Here is a 12,958-nt window from a genome sequence, read left to right on the forward strand (position 1 = left end):
TGCATTTATTCAAAAGTACATAAATATGTTCTATAATAGAGCATGTAAACACTATAAAACTTGGCTTGAATAATTCTACAAAAAAGAAATACTGCGCATGAAGATATTTGTGCCCACCCAAGTCAGAGTCCCTCATTTACGTCACAGAAGCACGGTGGCAGGCGGTCATAGTCAGCATACAAGCTACATTCGTCACAGTACTGGACGTTGGGATAGGACCCAGTGGTGAGGGCTGCAGCCGCGGCGACCTTGTCCTGAGTGAGCATGGCTGGATTACTCTTTAAGGCCAAACAAAGAGGTGCCTTTGAAGGTCTTAAGAAAAGACATACACAAAGCATGGGATTAGAATTTTTCTTCTCAGTCCACTGGTCACAATTATCAGGGGTATCTGTGAAGTTTAGGCCTAGAGCCAATCAAATACATAACAGCAGCCCAAAACTAGAGCTCTCTGCCCCTGTCCCAAGCTCCTGTCTAATCGCTTCCTCTCCTAGGATGCTAGAAATGTAGAATCAGGTTACAGCAAACAAGGGAGAGCAAACTGCAAGTGTGGATCACCCAGCTGATCGCTGCAGGCCCATCCAAGTGCAGAGCGTGACCGGGAAGGGGCCGCACTTGGCTGTCCCCCCAACATTCTGGGATTCATCTTCTAGCTCCCAGGCTTAACTTCCCTAGCATGGGAACAGCACTGCTTCTAACGACCCATCTCTCCCAGATTTGAAGGTTCCTCTCCCCCCAAGTTAATTATCTTTTGTCTATACTCCCTTGTCAGGTGTCCCCCAGGATCTTCACACAGCTCAGCTTCCCCACAGTCCCACAGGCCCGCCTCCCTGTCCCCAAGGCCATGCACAGTGAATGAGAGAACACCGTGAGAGCTCCCCAACTCAGCTAAGAGGAGATCCAGTCAGCCTGTCCTCTGAGTGAATCCGAGGCACAGACTCATTCACAGCCTCCCCCACGGTCTGCAGTGCTTGGGACGGAGGGAGGGCCCAGCCAGTGTGCTGAGTAAACCAGCTGGGGGTCCACTCTGGGAGGGTAAGTGGAGCAAAGCAGCACGGAGCCACCCAGCTGAGAACATTCTACTCATGAGCTCACAGCCCTAAGCCAGAAGGGGAAAAAAACAAGATTCTACACTCACCTGCTTTTATCTTTTCAAACCTACCTGCTGTTCCTGACCTCACTCTGGGTGCAGGCACAGGGCAAGGAATGACCTTGCTCAAGCAGAGAGCCCCAGGTATCCTATTTGAGGGGGTATTTTTCACCCTTACCCACATCACTCACTTCACTGCGTCGGATATTTTGTAGTAAAGACAGATGACAACACCCATCAGCACAAGAATGGCCACCAGGATACTGCCACCAATGCAGAACGTAATTATCGTGTTGACTTTAGAAGACTGAGCTTTATCTAGGCAGAGAAGTGCAGGCAATGAATGGGCTCCCCTTCCCCACCCAGCCACCTTGCCACCTCAACAGCTTCCTCTAGTGGAAAAAGAATTGAATCCCAAACCACAGCTCCTTGTGCGTGTAAAATACAAATGAATCTTCCCAGGAAGGCACAGGACCCTAAACTGGCCCAGAGAGGGGGAAAGGGTTTATTTATGAATGAGACGAGACTGAAATGCAAAACCCAGAGAGAAAGAAACAGGAGAATCTTTTACTTCCTTTCAAAGGCAGTACTGTGCAGCTGTAAGTAACAAAACAGGTCTCACTAAAATAAATGGTTTTCCTCCTGAATACCTGGGCATCCTGAAATACATTCACTTTCAGAATCAGAATTAACTCCTCACTCTACCTCAGGCTTAACAATCTCCTATGGGGATGATTGAGGGGACAACTTTTTAAAAATGTTATGTTCAACAGTGCTGAGAATATACAAATCTATTTTGTAAATGATACGTGTTTCCGGAAAAGTCTTCTATTCTCCCACTGACAACTGCCATTTTTCCTCCTCAATCCTCCCAGGAAATCCAGTTTTTGTGGAATAAGCAATTCGTTTGATCTCACGCCCTGAAACCGGGAAAAGTGAGCAAGGATTGAAAAACAATCCACTGCCAAAACATACTTACTAGTGTCTAAGTCTTCCATGCTTGATGAAGGCCGGCAGTAAAAAAAAATTGTAATTAATATAAACTTCAGGGAATAGTACATCCTATCAGGAATTTCTCAAACTTTTAATTTGAGAAAGAAAATTCTAATTATCCCTGTTAGGAGTAATTAAGATGTAAGTCTGAAGAGCTTGCTTTTAGATGCATAGTCTCCATGAGAGCTACCAAAATGTACAGCCACTGTCCAGCTCCAACTTCTATGCCTGTCAGGCCAGAGGCTGTGTGACATCAACACCCTGGACACCAACTCCTTATCATGGAGTTCTGAATTCCATTCCATGTTCAGATATATTTTAGGACCAGTAGAAATATGAGTGTCCAAATACTACTCTACATCATTTACTCTCAGTCTCACCTTTTCAAGTTTTGTTCTCTCAGAGAACCTTTTAAGGTTTGACTATTAATCAAAAGTCAATCTGGGATTTCAATTAAATAAAAGGACAGTAATATGGGGAGGCTAATATCTTAAAAATACTCACATATCTAAAAATACTCATATATCTTCAATCATGGAAGACTGGTTAGACTTTATGTTGTAGCAACACAACAGAATAATATATAGCTGTAGTCATTTAATAGGAGTCAGATGTAGGTTCACTGACTTCAGAATACTATCAGATTTTATGTCTAAGACAAAAGGATTTCAAACAGCAATATGAATAGGATGTCTGTTATAAATCAGGTTTCTATTATCTTAAGGTATTCACACTCAGCAAAGTTGGTTCAATTAAATGAGGAAATCATTTTAACTATGAAGGGTTATTCCTTGTTGCTCTGGCTAAACCCTGGGTGAAGTCACAAACAGCAGGGGACTTATCAACAAAACTAGTGGCATAAGACCTCTGAAAATTCTTTCCTCTATAAAAGCAATGAAAAATCGGACAGAAAAACTGTCTTTTTCAGACTCTGGAAATTAAAAGCTTACTGCAGCTCAGGAAACACTTATTTTTAAGAACAACTGAATCTCAGTATGAATAGCAGGCTTGCGGCATTGTTCCATCATTCACTGTCCGGCTCCATGGCAACCTTGAAAATAAAACCCAACCTGCAATGCAGCCACCAAAGGGAAAATAGAGGTAGAGCTCTTTCAAAGCCTCATTCCCAAAGAACTGTCATTATTTGAACTGTCTTCTGGTTACCTGGAAATCCTCTCTTGCAAAGCTATCTGTATTTGACTAACTTGGAGTTCTCCTAATGCAAAAAGTCCTCCTCTAAGGGGATTTTGGCAAAAACAATTACAACTGTTTCAACTTCTTGGCTGCCTGAGGTAGTGGATAACATTTGGGGCAAATCACAGAGTAGCCAAAAAGCTTAAAGGAAAAGCTGGTAAATTAGCTGTCCATAGGAGTTTTGAAAAGCTCTGACACATTCCTGAGATTCTAGGCCATGCACATGTGCTGTGTGCATGTCTAAGGCTGTGAGTATCCTCAAGAAAGACACAAGATGGTCCTAAGCATTCACCTCTGACTGACCTAAGGCTTTTGTCCAAGCAAAAAGTGAAGGCTATGGCAGAGTCTTTAACTTCGTAGCTGATTGTTAAAGGCGTGCCCCAACATGCACATGGAGCCCCTCATGAAAGACTGGGAGATTTACTGGTTCCAGGCATTTAAGGTAATCTTTGTTTGATCATTAGCTGATCACTAAGCTAATCAACAGAGACTTCAGTGTCAACATACAACAAAGAACACAGACTTTATAGAATTTGTTGAGAAAAGTCACTAAACAACAACAAACCTTGGAGAGCAGGGAGAAACGGATTTCCAGAGTTGCCATATTATATTAAATGTCTAGTTTTCAACAAGACTATAAGACGAAAGAAAGAAGAAAGAAAGAAAGAAAGAAAGAAAGAAAGAAAGAAAGAAAGAAAGAAAGAAAGAAAGAAAGAAAGAAAGAAGAAAAACAAAGAGAAGTATGAATGATAAAAGGTAAAGGAAAGCAATTAATACACTTTCCCTAGGAAGCCCAGACATTGGCCCTACTAGACAGTCTTTAAATCAACTATTTAAAATATTTTCAAAGGAATCCATGTCTAAAGAACTAAGGTATGAGAATAATGTCTCCAATAGAGAACATCAATGAAGAGAAATGATTTTTTTAAAGAGACAAATAGAAATTTTGGAGTTGGAAAGTATAACTGAAAAAAATTCATTAGAGGAGCTTAACAGCAGATCTGAGCAAGCAGAAGAACTAATCAGTGAACTCGAAGATAGATCAATCGAGATTATCCAGTCTGAGGAACAGAAAGAAAAAAGAATGAATAAAAATGAGCACAGAAATTCCAGTTCCACTACAACATATGAAGAGCTTGGGAGCTGCCACCCTCAAAACAAGAAAAAAGCTGAACAAACTTGATAATCAACATGTCTTCCCAGGTTGACCAGAGAACTGAAGTCACAGAGCAAACAGATACCCCAAAAGTGAAGAGACAGATGAATATAAAGAATCACAGCTTCTCAGGATCAGAAGCCACTGCTGGAGCCAGCAACTGGTAGGAATAAAATGGTAAGTGATAAACTGTTGGAGGCGGAAGAAAGACCAGCATGAGAAGAAAAAAAATCCTGGGGGCCCAGGTTTTTCAGGGTTGGGGGGAGAGCCACTTTTCATGAATTTTACGTCAAGGAGCTCAATGAGGTTCTTACAGTGAAGACTGCAGAAAAATCTCCTCATTCTTTGGTCTCCACTGATACCACAGTAGAGGTGACCCTGTTGCTGCTGTTGATGGTGAAAGTCCTGAATTTCCAGTAAGTCTTCTCTGATGCCAGCCCAGCAGTTAGGTGAATTGTACCTCATTACCACTGGGTCAGGGTGAAAGCTCAGACTTCCCAAGATCTCCACTGATTGGGGAGGTGGGGTGTTATCACCCAGTCTTCTCTGATACTACTCTGGCAGGAAGGGGCCATTTGGGACAACTCCATAGCCTGGTGAGAGTGAAAGTCTAGGCTCTCCACTTAGTCTTGGCTGGGGGAAAGGCTGGCCTGGGGGTGGTTTTATCCCAGTTTTTTTCTGGGATATTTGACTAGAATATAGGCTCCCTGACTTGTGAGGCTCCCCTTTTCTTGGTCCTTTGGTTAGGGACAGCAGGATTTTCTTGGGAGCTTTTTTGTCTGCACCCATTGGTGTTTCCCGGTTGCTGGCTTCTTCATCTCCAAGTCTGGAAATATGAGGCAAAACAAAACCCAGGGAGTTCACCACCATGTTCCTTGGATTTCAAGTTTCCAACTTGTCTGTTTTCTTCCCTCCACCTGTCAGGGTCTTGTGTTTGTTTTCCATATAATGTCCAGGATTTTTAGTTGCACTTGATAGAAAGCATAACAAAAACATATATCTACTCCATCTTCCCAGAAGCAGAAGTTCCTCATATGGGAGATTCTGAAATCAATCCTCTACTTGATGACCATAGCCACCGCGCTGACCCTGCACTTGTCTGACCCTGCACTTGTCTGACCCTAAGAGTGAATGCCTCCTTAAATTTTGTGTCCCAGGCGCCTCACGTGTGTCATACTAGACTGGGTCGTCCACATTTCAACATAATTTATCTTTCCAGCTTCATCTCCCCCTGCATTTCCCCATACCCCATGTATTTTCATGCCTCTGAGCCTTGACTAGATGGTTCTCCCAGCCCCTCTCCTCCTCTATCTGCTGTAATACTAATCCTACAAGGCTTCACTCAGTGCCAACTCCTCTGTAAAATCTTCACTGATTCCCATCTGTCCCCCATGTTAACTACTGCTTTTCCTCTGTAACTATGCCATTTGCTTGTACCTCTCTAAACATTTGAATTTCATTTGTCATAAGGATTTCTGATTCCTGTTTTAACTCTGAAGAGATATTTGTCTTGACTACAGGAACCTACGATGCTCACCCTCACTGAAGCCAATACTCTGGAGTTGAATTAACTATGGGTTTTTTTCCTGTTTTACCTCACTCAAAATGGTTTATTTTTCCAAGTTTCTTTTCTATGCCCTCCATCAAGGCAGCAACTATTCTGAGGGACATGGCCTCGAATGAGCTTAGTCATAATTAAGGAGACAGGTTATGTAGTCCTTCCCTACAAAGATGACCACTTCATTTCTTGGTTTCCTTTTATTCTTGTGGTTACTTGACTGCTCCATCTGATGAGTCTATACATTGAAAATTTGTTTTCTTCAAGGTATGAGTTTCATGAGGCAGAAACTCTGGATCCTCAGTATCAAACAGAGGGCCTAGCACCCATTAGATGCTGACACATTTCATGGGCAATGACCCAAATATGAATTTTGTCAGTCTGATAACAACTTTCCTGATCTAAGCCTCTAAATTCAGATAGAGCAATAAATTCAGACATAACAGGGGCAGCTGGGTGGCTGTTAGTTAAGCGTCTGCCTTCAGTTCAGGTCATGATCCCAGGGTCCTGGGATCAGGTCCCACATTGGACTCCCTGCTCAGCAGGGAGTCTGCTCCTCCCTCTCCCTCTGTCCTACCCCTGGCTTGTGCTCTCATTCACTCTCCCTCTCTCAAATAAATAAAATCTTAAAAAAAAAAATCAGACCATAACAGTAAACCAAGAGCATTATTACTTCCTTTACTGATAAAAATATTTTGCACATTTCTTTTAAGTCAGCAACATTAACCTACTCACCTTATTACTCCCGTGTTTTAGCAATTTCTGAGTTTCACTGCAGATGGCCAGAAGACAATGCAAAGACTAAAACTCTGTTTGACAGATGAGGAAACAGAAGCTCAGAGAGCAGAAGTGATTCCCTAGGGTCCCCTAGCAAGTCACTACAGGGCAGGAACTAACTCCCGGTTCTGTGACCTATTCCTCCAGCCCCTTCCTCCCAGGTCCAGTGCCTTTCCACCCCCACCCCCAACCTTTCTGCAAACCTCTGAAATGAAGTGTTGTTCCCCATTCCCAGTGCCCACTAACTCTATTATACAGAGGCTCTGATTTTGGCTCCGAGCAGAAAGATATGCAAAGAAATCCAGTTGCATTTCATTTAGGGCAGGGCCTGATGATTGACAGTGTTTCCATCCTAAGTGTTCACTGGCAACTCACATGTAGTGATTAGGCAAGAGCACAGAGAGTAATGGGAAGGCCCTGTGTTCCAGATGGCAAAGAGTAGGCAGCAGCTGTGTACAGAATCCATGAGTTGAACTGTGTGGTGTGATCCAGGTTCCAGGGGCGTTTTCCCTGTGGCAAATGTTTAGTAATTCACATACACAAGGATTTTCACCCAGATCACTTATTTTGCCAACTGCCCATCCTGTGACTAACACTGGGGCGGGTGGCTACAAATACCCTCCTACTGGGTGCCTGGTGGCTCAGTTGGTTAAGCGACTGCCTTCGGCTCAGGTCATGATCCTGGAGTCCCGGGATCGAGTCCCGCATCGGGCTCCCTGCTCAGCAGGGAGTCTGTTTCTCCCTCTGACCCTCTTCCGTCTCGTGCTATCTCTCATTCTCTCTCTCTCAAATAAAAATAAATAAAATCTTTAAAAAAAAAGATTAAAAAAAAAATACCCTCCTACTTGTAAACTGCATATCTAGTGGCAGAAAGCAGCCCAGAGCCCAGGTTACTGGGAGTAACCCTGTGAGCCCCCCTTACTTGACCCAAGTTCCATCTCTGTGCCTCTTCCACAGCAACTGCTCTGCTCCCAGGATTTTCATCTTTACCTTCAGACTCCTGCTCAGCTGAGGGCTTTGTGGTGGTCCTGGCAACTGCCATGAGGAGGGCCCTGTTTTGCCCTAGAGAGGATCTTCCAAACTGAAATCCTATTGTAGCAATACATGCTACTACAGTATGGCATAGAATCTATACATGTTAGTTATTTTAAATTCCCTGATATTTCCAAAATCCATGTCATACGTTAAGACTGGTTCTAATGCTTGCTTTGTCTCTTCGGCATAAGTTTTTGTTGCCTTTTAGCGTGCACTGTAATGTTTTGTTGAAAGCCAGACATAATGGAAATGGAGAAATGCATAAGAATCAAGGTAATCACATTGTTAGTGTGGAGTTTTAGGTTAATCTGATTAGGAGTTAGGCTATGTTTAATGTTTGCTCTAACTATAGGTGTCAGAGGCTTCAATTTCCTCTAGTATTCTTGCTTTTGTCCCCCCTATTGTCTTTTGGTTTCCCTAGAAACTCCTTTTAAAATAGTCTGCATCCTACTCTCTTGATGGCAATCTACTGTTTTTATTTATACCAGAGCCCTGTTGATGTGGTGGCAAGGCACTGGGGAAGGAAAGCATTCCATGATCTTTTTTTTTTTCCTTAATCTTAAGACTAAATCGGTTTTTAGCAGACCGAGTCCCTTGCTTGTCACCTTCAAAAGTGTTTGTCTTTGTTTTCCTTTTTTTCCCCCTCTCCCTACACGTGGCAGGAAGGCTGGAGTTGTCTAACTGCTCACCTCCCCCCCCACCGCCAGGTCACAAAAGACAGGTAGTGTTCCCTGACAGTACACCCTGGTTCAGGAGAACACTGTGGACTGTATTTCAAAATGGCTACTTTTCCCTCCCCCTGCAGAGAGCATGAGGAAATTCTTCTCCAATCTTCACTGTGCAAATCTGGTGGGATTCCTGGAAGTCAAACCCACAGAAGTATGGCGCCTCCTAAAAGTGGGCTCCTAGGAGTATCTAGCTCTCAAGCTAGTCCACACTCAGCCTCCAGCAATTCAGTTACTCCCTCCAAAGGGTTCTGTTCCCAGTAAGTGGATCTCCACTGGGATTTTCTGCATTTACCTGTCTCTCCAGTGGTCAGAATGGCTGTTTGCCCTGTGACATCAATTATCTGGTGGATTTTTAAGAAGTCGTTGATTTTCAGTTTGTTCAGCGTTTTTGTTGTTGTTGTAAAGATGGTTGTGATAAATTCCAAACTCTTTTCATGTCAGAGCTGAAGCCAGAAGTGTTGATTTTTAAATTAGTAATATAAACCCACATAAACAAAAGCTCTTTGAAGTATTCAACATACGAGCATGTAAAGGGTCCTAGACCAAAAGAGTCTGTGAACTACTGTGTTACAATACACCGTCAGTCATGATCCACACTATAAATCCTAAATTAACAATAAACTGCTCCTTAAAATAGGCAAGCCAAAAACTTATATTGTGATCCTAGTGGGAAGTTTTCAAAAACATGTTCTATTCTTTATTTAAAGTGAAAAAAAAAGGCAAGAAGAAACATTTGAAATTCATGGTAAGAATAATTTAGCACATTAAAATCACAATGACCTCTGTACTACCACAAGTATTCTGGCTTTGAAAAAAGCATAAGATTGAATCTACTGATTTTTCCTTTTTCTGCTCCTCTTACATTGTAATAAAGTTCTGAACCCATACTGCTTTCCTTATCAATTCCATTCAACAAACCTATTCTGAACATGTCCACCAGGTATAAAATAATTCCTCATCTCAATAATCATTCAGATGGTAGGGAACACAAATGTGAGAATTATTTTATACAGTCCTGAACCACAAGAGAATTATACATTATAGTACCTGAAGATTCTAAGTGTAGTACAGAAAAAGTAGTAATTGATTCTGTAACAAAGTGGAGTTCTATACTTGGTTTTCAATGATAAACAGATTTTCCTTGCTATCCAAAAGAAAAGACAGGTAGGTAGAGAAGAAAGGTAGAGAGGAAACCTCGTGCAAAAGTAGAGGAGCCTGGGATGTAGGCAAGAGTCGTGAGTACCAGAGGCTTTATACACTGTGCTAATGGGCAAAGATGATGGTGGCTAAGGAGCAGGAAAATCAGAGGACAGTCCACAGAATGAAAAGAAGATGAAAACGGGAACTAATGACCAGTTGAAGAAACTCCTGAAACTATCCGAATGAAAGTTAGTGCTTGGAGGGCGCCTAGGTGGCTCAGATGGTTAAGCGTCTGTCTTCTGCTCAGGTCATGATGCCGGGGTCCCGGGATCGAGCCCCGCATCGGGCTCCCTGCTAGGCGGGGAGCCTGCCTCTCCCAATGCCTCTGCGCCTCTCTCTCTCTCTGACTCTCATGAATAAATAAAACATTAAAAAAAAAGAAAGAAAGAAAGTGCTTGGAAACAGAAGAGGCAGAGATGGAAAAAGATAGGAAGCTTTGCCTTAAAATATATATATAATATAAAATTATATGTGAAATTATATATAACACATACTTATAACTATATATAATTATATATGTAATATATACCATATATAAAATATATATATATCTCAAGGCTTGGGGTGATTTACTGGATATATGGGAATGAAAGAAAGGGAAAGACTATAGCAGTCTTTAGTTTTCTGGCCTGTGGCTTTCAGCATTATGTAAGGAAGTCAAAACCCAGTTCATGGTATTCATCTTGTTCATTAACTTGCAGGTTGGTAAAAAAGAGTCTATTTTCCTTTGGAGACTGTCCAATAGATTAACATGGATCTAAGTTAAGTTATGACCATAGAGGCAGGACATACAGAGGAAAAAGCAAAACAAAACACTGCTGCAGACAACTTAGAATCAATACTAATCTCTGAAAACCTTAAAACTAGGATACATACAACCAAAGACTTCTAACTTGCTGAATACTCTACACATCTGATCCTTTGGTGGGGTTTCTCTTTCAAACTTGGTGAATCCATCTAATACACACTCTGGATAACAGATTACTTACAAAAATTTACATTCCAATTTTTCTAACACCGCTCCACAGATAAAAAACAATGAAACAAGTATTGTCGAAGGAACTCCTGCTTTCCCAAAGGTCGCACTTAGCTTTTAATAAAAGAACTACATTAAAACTGAGGTTTTATGTTCAGAAAAACGAAATCCTGTTCACCTTTCTTTTGGTTATCGAAAACAGGCACTAATGTAGGTCTTTGTAAAAAGCAAAGTGGAAACACTGGAACTTTGGGAAGCAGAGGATACTCTTCCCTTTAGGCCATTTCAGCTTTGAAAAGGTTTTACATGAATGCTCTACTTTCGGCTATGAGGGAAATCTGTAGACTCACTAGGTACATATCCTAACAAAACTCTTTAGACCTTAAGGAAAATAAAAATTACTTGACATTGAAAACAGTATGGAGGTTCCACAAACAGTTGAAAATAGAGCTACCATATTATCCAGCAAATGCACTACTGGGTATTTACCACAAAGATACAAATGTAGGGATCCGAAGGAGTACGTGCACCCCGATGTTTATAGCAGCAATGTCCACAATAGCCAAACTGTGGAAAGAGCCAAGATGTCCATCGACAGATGAATGGATAAAGAAGATGTGGTATATATACACAATGGAATATTATGCAGCCATCAAAAGGAATGAGATCTTGCCACTTGCAACGACATGGATGGAACTGGAGGGTGTTATGCTGAGTGAAATAAGTCAATCAGAGAAAGACATGTGTCATACGACCTCACTGATATGAGGAATTCTTAATCTCAGGAAACAAACTGAGGGTTGCTGGAGTGGTGGGGGGGTGAGAGGGATGGGGTGGCTGGGTGATAGACATTGGGGAGGGTATGTGCTACGGTGAGCGCTGTGAATTGTACAAGACTGATGAATCACAGATCTGTACTTCTGAAACAAATAATGCAACATATGTTTAGAGAAAAGAAAAAGAAGATAGCAGGAGGGGAAGAATGAAGGGGAGTAAGTCGGAGGGGGAGACGAACCATGAGAGACGATGGACTCTGAAAAACAAACTGAGGGTTCTAGAAGGGAGGGGGGTGGGGAGATGGGTTGGCCTGGTGATGTATTAAAGAGGGCACATTCTGCGTGGAGCACTGGGTGTTATGCACAAACAATGAATCATGGAACACTACATCGAAAACTAATGAGGTCATGTATGGTGATTAACATAACAATAAAAAATTTTTAAAAATTACTTGACATTGAAACAAAAAGACAGAAAAGGAAGTCCTAAAACAAAATGAACATGAGACAGAGTAAAATTTCTATTTTCTAAAGAGAATACCACCATAAATACAGGACAGACAGCCCAAATTTGAAGAAGGTTGACATTCCAGTTTTATTTAAATCTGATAATCCAGGTTTTTCAAGATGAGGTTAACAGGAAGGAGCAGAGAGACACCAGTTACGCTCCTCTACCCTGAGGGGCAACTAGAAAGTTCCATCTGCCCCACTTTCCGGAACCCAAACCTTAGAAATCCTTCAAGTCGCCGCTCAGAGGCTACTCCACCAGAGCCCCGAGGCCACTCTCCTGCTCGCTCCTGCCCGCTCCTGCCAGGGCCCGGGGTGCGGACCACGGCTGCGGGGGCCGGCCCTGGGGCCCCGGTCTCCACCTCCCCTCCAGCGCTGAGGCCACAGAGCGCGAGGTCAGCCCCGTCGCTGTCGCCGTCCCGCCCAAGCGCCGGCGGGTCACTGGCTCGGCCACGTCCGGCCGGCGCCGCGGTCCCACTGCCATTCGGGGACGCCGTGCAAACCTCCGCCTGCTACAGCCAAGCTGCCGGCAGGCACGCACCCACCGCACGCTCGCTGCGCCGCTGTCGGCGGCAAGGCCGCGGCGTCCACTGCAGACACAGCGACGGTCGGCAGCAGGTCCTCCGGGGCGCGTGCAGCGACCGCACCACTCCTACCCGAACATCGACTCGCCTCACTGGGCCGACCTCCGAGGCGGCCGGCAACCATCGTCCACAAAGCCGGCTAGGTCCGCGGGCCCACGTGCCCAAACCGCCCTGTTCCCGCGCGCCCGCGCTGCGCCGGCGCACAGTTCAGCGGTAGGCCCAGGTGCCGTCGGGGCGCATGCTCCATCCTGCAGTTAGGCCCCTCCACTTCCCCGCCCGCCCCCGTTTTGGAAGCGCGTTGCGGCCCCCGGCTGGCTCGCGCATGCGTGTCTCCGTAACCTGGGTTTCTTCCCGACTGGGCGAGGAGCCCCGGGGCTTGGGTTTGAA

General features: G+C 43.7%; 1 protein-coding gene across 1 annotated transcript; it reads right to left on the reverse strand.

Annotated features, from left to right (window-relative positions):
- On the reverse strand, positions 1 to 2,289 carry LOC118356344 (protein FAM24B-like). Its single transcript, XM_035724366.1, has 3 exons — positions 2,067 to 2,289; positions 1,279 to 1,405; positions 1 to 312 (listed from the first exon to the last, which is right to left on the reverse strand). The coding sequence occupies exons 1-3, from the start codon at positions 2,146 to 2,148 to the stop codon at positions 123 to 125; spliced, it is 399 nt and encodes a 132-aa protein (XP_035580259.1). The 5' UTR covers positions 2,149 to 2,289; the 3' UTR covers positions 1 to 122.
- Positions 2,290 to 12,958: the final 10,669 nt, after the last annotated feature.

This window comes from Zalophus californianus, chromosome 15, assembly GCF_009762305.2.
Source record: "Zalophus californianus isolate mZalCal1 chromosome 15, mZalCal1.pri.v2, whole genome shotgun sequence".
NCBI lineage: Eukaryota > Metazoa > Chordata > Mammalia > Carnivora > Otariidae > Zalophus > Zalophus californianus.

Excerpts from the sequence above, each read along its gene's own strand:
- LOC118356344 (XM_035724366.1), bottom strand. The coding sequence starts at position 2,148 with ATGTACTATTCCCTGAAGTTTATATTAATTACAATTTTTTTTTACTGC. Across the intron at positions 1,406-2,066 it reads CATGGAAGACTTAGACACTA|ATAAAGCTCAGTCTTCTAAA; the intron begins GTAAGTATGTTT and ends TTCTCTGCCTAG. Across the intron at positions 313-1,278 it reads AAAATATCCGACGCAGTGAA|ACCTTCAAAGGCACCTCTTT; the intron begins GTGAGTGATGTG and ends TCTTTTCTTAAG.